Below are 6,000 nucleotides of genomic sequence, written 5' to 3' on the forward strand. Positions count from 1 at the left end.
GACAGTTGATATCCACAAAGTATTCTTCTGGTACTAGGGAGTGGCATGATCTCATGGTCTAAGAAAATGATACTTGACATAACAAAAGCATTAGCAATTTAAACTTAAGTGACATGATCAAAAGTTATGTTTAGGTTTGGGTCCGTCCGTCACATCATTCTTCTAATGATATGACCTCATTATTAAATGACAACACATGTCTATGGTTAGGAAACCTTAACCATCTTTTAATCAACGAGCTAATCTAGTAGAGGCGTATTAGAGACACATTATTTGTTTATTTATCCACACATGTATTTAGTTTCCTGTTAATACAATTATAGCGTGTATATTAAACATTTATCAAGAACAAGAAAATATGATAATAACATATTTATTATTGACTTTGGGACATATTTCCAACCCGATATCTCAGTCAGGCGAAATTTGCATCCCAAATGAGGCCACCATAAAAAAGTCCGGTCGAGAGGAGGCCGGAACAGTAATATGTTGATGCCATCTACGCCAAAGTTCTTGGCGCAGCTGGGTGCCAGTGTGCCGGTCCACAAGAGGGGCCATACCTTGGGTGTCGCCGATCGCAGCAGACACATCCTTGTTGACGGCCGATGAGTCTTCAGTCCTCCGTGCCATGGAGATGGGGTCGTGCGCAGTCCTGGGCACCTTCTCAGCATGTGCGTCCAAGGGCCACTTCTCCATGGCGGAGAGATCCATGGACGCCGCCATGGTTGGTGAGGGCTGGGCGCCGCCGAAACCCTTTCAGGCCGCCATAGCCAAGGGCGCCTCAAGCTCGTGGCTTTCAGCAGACAAAAAGCCTCTCTTGCTGTTCCTTCGACACTGGATACACTGAGGTCCCTCAATAGTTAAAATCATTTACTCCAACCGTGGCTTTTTCTTTGAATTTTCCCCTAATTTATTTCTGTATAAAGCCATTGACATGTCATGATCAAAACAACTGCAAGCGAGGTGAGTGATCAAATCTTTAAGTTGTGTGACCAAACTTACACTCGTCTATTTTTTTTTATAAAACTTACACTCGTCTATTGTTCAGCCACTTTATTTCTTTTTCAGAGAACAGCTATCTGAACTTCGATAACAGGGTTATTTGTTTTTTTCTTCACCATTACGATGCCATGGCCGATAAATCATTTTTCTACATGGACGATCATTTATTCAATCCTCGCTCAATTTATCCTTTTTCTTTCTTTTGTATGCCTTGCTCGTGGGGTCGTGTCATTTCGGTAGGCTATCCACATACACATACGGACAGGCGTGCATGGCTAAGCTCAGCCACCAACAAATCCATCGACACAACTGTGCTCCAGCCGCCTCAGCTAGATCGTGGAGTAACGCATGCACACGAAAATGACTACGTCTACACCTCACATCGCATTGTCCAGCGTGATGGTTTCTTTCAACAACCCACTCTGTCTAGTCACCAGAACTGAACCGACACACAGCCCCTGTTCAACTTCTCCCATGCAACTGGTAGAGAAAAGCAGAAAAATTTACCGTTTCCACAAAGAGACCCGAATCTCCAAACTGGTTAGAGTAATTTTCCCGGAAGCAGAAACTAAACAGAATGCTCTTTTCCCACACAAAAAAGAATGAAAAAAGAACAAATGCTCTTGAATTGCAGTTCTCACCCGAGGGGCAAAATGAAATCTTACATCGTAACAGCAATTCTCACATCTCCACTACAGCGTGCTTTAAACTAACGCACATTATTATTGCTACATTACATATAATGTCAATGTCATAGCTGACACCATACGCTATACAACAGGGAAGCTGCCCGCTCTCTAGACTAGACAGAGAGGGTCTTCGTTTTCGCGCCCATCTTCTTCCACGACACGCTGGGCATGATCTGCGCCGTGTCGACCCTGTCCTTGTACTGGACAGCGAAGTTGAGCAGCGAGTCAAGCAGCGAGTCCGAGAGCAGGTGGGGCACCAGCCCAAGCTCGGAGAGCTTGGAGTGCTTGGCATTGTAGTAGTGCTCCTCCGCTTCGACGCGCGGGTTGGGAACCGACTTGGTCTGCACCTCCAGCCCGAGCTTTGCTCCGGCCGCTGTTACCAGCTTGGCTAGCTCGTTGACGGAAAACTGCTCTGTGAACTGGTTGAAGACCCTGAACTCACCTGGTTTTGCTGGGTTGGCAATGGCGAGCTCAACGCATTGCACGGTATCCCTGATGTCCAGGTATCCACGGGTCTGGAAAGTATGGTACGAGAACTTTGATCAGTACATTGTAGTATGTCAGATGACGATGACCTAAAATATTTGTTTTCAAGTCATAACTAGAAGTACAAGACTACAAGTTCAGAGTTAACACTTTCACCTACTAAATAATTGGTGATAATCCAATTACAATATTTGCGAGTGAGAGAAGATCTAGCAACTTTTTTTTCAACAGTATGGTTGACAAAATTAGACTAAAAGAAAAAACTCCAAACCTTAGCTGCAGAGCCAACAAACAAGTTGCAACAATTATGTTTCCCGCAGTTGGGTCATCAGAATTTCAGTACTCATAAAGGCTACTTAATTCACTCCTTGTTTTCTAGTTCATAACAGTTTTGAGAAGGTAAATGGTGGCGATGAGCTCAGGCATGCTGAGGCTCCAAGGCAAAAGCTACTTACTGGCATTTTAACTTCCAAAATAAAATTATACATCAGGAACCACATTCATTAATGGTGAAAGGAGATGCATTAATACAAAACAGTACATATAGAGCAAGCCAAACATCAAATGTGAAATTGCATTTATTGTACTATAGAGTTAAGACAGCAATTACATACTTGGCCACCTTTTCCGTAAACTGTAAGCGGGTGACCTACAGCAGCCTGAACACAGAACCTATTTAGTGCTGTCCCAAAGATTCCATCATAGTCCAACCTATTGGATAGCTCTTCATGCATGGCAGTTTCATCTGTTCTGACTCCATAGACGACACCTTGGTTAAGATCTGTGGCCCTTATACCCCAAGCCTTGCAAGTAAATGCTATGTTGTGAGAGTCATGCACTTTACTTAGATGATAGAAGGAGCTTGCTTGCTTTGGGTATGGTAAGGTGTCAGTTCTTCCATTGTGAGTAATAGTGATAAATCCCTCTTCAATGTCAATATTTGGAGTTCCATACTCACCCATAGTTCCTAGTTTGACCAAATGACATTCTTGACTAAACTCCTTCATGGCAAACAAGACGTTAAGTGTTCCAATAACATTGTTGTGCTGTGTGAATACTGCTCGTGAACGATCAATCATAGAATATGGTGCTGATCTTTGTTCACCAAAGTGGACAGCAGAATCAGGCTCAAAAGACTTGAAGGCCTCTGAAAGGAATTCAAAGTCACATATATCACCAATGAAGAGCTGAATTGTCTTGCCAGTAAGAGATTTCCATCTGCGGATGCGATTTTGGATGGAAGCTATGGGAGTAAGTGAATCAAGGCCAAGTTGATGGTCAAAAAGGCGTCTAACAAGATTATCAACAATAGCAACCTCGTAACCTTTGTTCGAGAGATGAAGAGCAGTTGCCCAGCCACAGTATCCATCTCCTCCAATAACCATAACTTTTTTAGGTTTAGAGGATGAATGTGCAGATTCTTGCTGACTACCAGTAAGAGGTGTTTGTGTTTTATCTGCAGGTGCTTGTACAGAAGCACTAGCACGTGTAACATACAACTTCTTTGATCTCTTGGAACATGATTTGGCAATCAGACTTGAACTTGAAGATTTTGAATTTTGGAATCGGATGCTATTGTGGCCACAATTTGGTGATTTGGGGTGTGTCTTAACAGCAGGAGATGGGCTGAAACTACAGTTAGTGACCAAATGTGCCATTCTCATAATCGTTTCTCGTCCACTATAATAATGCAGATACCCTAAAAAAGCTGGCATAAAAAGTTAGTGATCAGTAGTGGGAAAAAACAATGTAGTATATGATATATAAATTCATTCCAAGATGGCAATAACATGAAGAGCACAAAATGACAAAGTAAATAGGGGAAGGCAAGTAGGCAACAAAGCGAATTAATCAGATTCCTGAAATTCCAGTGTAAATATAGACCATATCTAACAGGTAGCTCGTGTTGTTTCTTCAACGAGAAGAGGTAGTAAGGAGAGGCAAAGAAATTAGTCATATAGCTATCATCTAGATTCTACATCGGATGAAGCCAGCAACTCCGTGCACTTATAGGGACAAGAAAACAAAATGCAGGTTATACGATTTATCAGCTACTGCTTGCTTTCTCCACAAAAGTAGGTATAAAAAAAGGAAATGGTCAAAATATACAATCCTTTGTGCTGGACCAGGCTCAATGTTGCAGTATTGCACAAAATTTGGTCAATATTTTCCACAAATAAACTCCCTGGATTTTTGTGTGCAGTTCCGTGACACATAAGGACATGTACAATGGGGTGACGTCAGCCTTCTAAAATCTGATGTGGAAGAGAGCGAAATGAAAAAAAGGCACAAGCCTTCTCTTAATTAAGAGATGATCTCTTCACAAGAATGATAAGTCAAAGATAAGACAAATTTACCATTGTACTAGATTTCACCTTTTCTTAGCATTTATTTAGTTAATTTTATTCATCTAAACATTAATTCTAAGATAGAACACTAAGAGATAACCCATTGTACAACATGTTTTGTTGTCTTTTCTAATTGACGTGAAATGCCTAAGATAAGACAGTCTTATCAACCATTGTACATGCCCTGACAATCTGCCCTGACAATCCAACGAGAATAATCAGCCGGACAAAGAATTCTAAGTAAGGCAAGTGCAATGCTCATTTTGAAGATCCAGACAGATTTTAAAAAAAGACATTAACAAACAATCATAATTCAACCATTTTCCATATGGCTATAGTATAAAGGGCAGAGGACCGCCCTACCTTGATTTTTGCCTCAGTTACGAATTGGTGAATATTAAGGAGATGAAACGGGGAGCTAAAGGACGGTATCTGTTCGTGGGGTGACGGGAGCGAGAGAAACGAGGGGAGATAGATACCTGCGGTGGAGGCGCTCGCACGAGGAGGAAGACGAGAGACTGGGGCGCTGCTCGGCAGCGGGATGGGAAGGGAGGGGTGGCGGCGCTCGGTCGAAGACGAAGACAAGCGACGGGAGGAGGGCGAGGGGGCAGGTCCTTCAACCGTGCAGCGCTAGAGACGACCGGAGGAGGGCGAGGTCCAGCCGTGGAGGAGCTCCGGAGAGGGAGGCGAAGAAAACAAAGGGTGGGAGAGGGGGAGGGATTGGATAGCAATAGCGGCGGGAGGGTAGTGTGCAGTGTGCGTGGGAGCGGGGATATTCGGGCGAAGGGATTCGGATCGGCTGCCGCGAGCGCGCTCCGGCAGTGGCCCCTTTTCGGAAAGGAGTAAAATGCACCGTTTGCCCATCGAATTTACCGTGATTGTTGTCGCTAAATTTATTAATTTAATTCACGTATATGGTTCTATGAGTGAAAATCTTTATTCTGTGTAAACCTGAAAATTTCAGTCATGGAGTATTCGTTAGACTTAAATAAACGGATGAGGTTAAACTTTCGCTTAATTGCATTTTATGAAAACCTCTTACGTGCTTAAGTTATAAATTTATAAATTTCTTTAAGTGATTATAGGTTTCATTTTCCATCTAAACCGTATATTTGAGATCTAGTGGTGGGATTGAAAGTTTTTCTGTTTGCATTGACTAAAGGTTTTCACATGATACGTCGTCATGGTTAATGGCGTGGCAAGCATCTCTCAAGATGTGTTTCTTTTTTTTTTACGCACACAGCCAACGCATACTTTTTCTTTTGCAAATACCCCCTCTAATCATTTACCCCCACATTCCTCTTATCAGGTTATAACCAAATTTTTGCACCAAAAAATACATCAGGATTCAAAGGTAAACACAAAAGTTTTGTCTCTGCAGGCTACAAGAACAGAAACAGAAAATTATTCTACAAGAACAGTATGGCTTGTTTCAGTGGTTTCACTGTTCCGACTACCGATAGGCGACAATGACT

General features: G+C 42.5%; 1 protein-coding gene across 2 annotated transcripts; it reads right to left on the reverse strand.

Moving 5' to 3' along the window:
- Positions 1 to 1,605: 1,605 nt before the first annotated feature.
- Positions 1,606 to 5,286, reverse strand: LOC100839228 (UDP-sulfoquinovose synthase, chloroplastic). Of its 2 annotated transcripts, none has more exons than XM_014901684.2 (3): positions 5,005 to 5,286; positions 2,792 to 3,876; positions 1,606 to 2,206 (listed from the first exon to the last, which is right to left on the reverse strand). In XM_014901684.2, exons 2-3 carry the CDS (start codon positions 3,839 to 3,841, stop codon positions 1,805 to 1,807), a joined length of 1,452 nt encoding a protein of 483 aa, XP_014757170.1. In that variant the 5' UTR covers positions 3,842 to 3,876; positions 5,005 to 5,286; the 3' UTR covers positions 1,606 to 1,804. The 2 variants fall into 2 exon arrangements, with proteins under 2 accessions (XP_014757170.1, XP_003574390.1); XM_003574342.4 differs by having other exon boundaries at positions 2,792 to 3,885; positions 5,005 to 5,285.
- Between the last annotated feature and the right edge of the window lie 714 nt (positions 5,287 to 6,000).

This window comes from Brachypodium distachyon, chromosome 3, assembly GCF_000005505.3.
Source record: "Brachypodium distachyon strain Bd21 chromosome 3, Brachypodium_distachyon_v3.0, whole genome shotgun sequence".
In the NCBI taxonomy this organism is placed as follows: Eukaryota; Viridiplantae; Streptophyta; class Magnoliopsida; order Poales; family Poaceae; genus Brachypodium; species Brachypodium distachyon.

Coding starts and splice junctions, on each gene's coding strand:
- LOC100839228 (XM_014901684.2), bottom strand. CDS start 3,841: ATGAGAATGGCACATTTGGTCACTAACTGTAGTTTCAGCCCATCTCCT. Junction 2,207..2,791: donor TTTACGGAAAAGGTGGCCAA/GTATGTAATTGC, acceptor CATACTTTCCAG/ACCCGTGGATACCTGGACAT.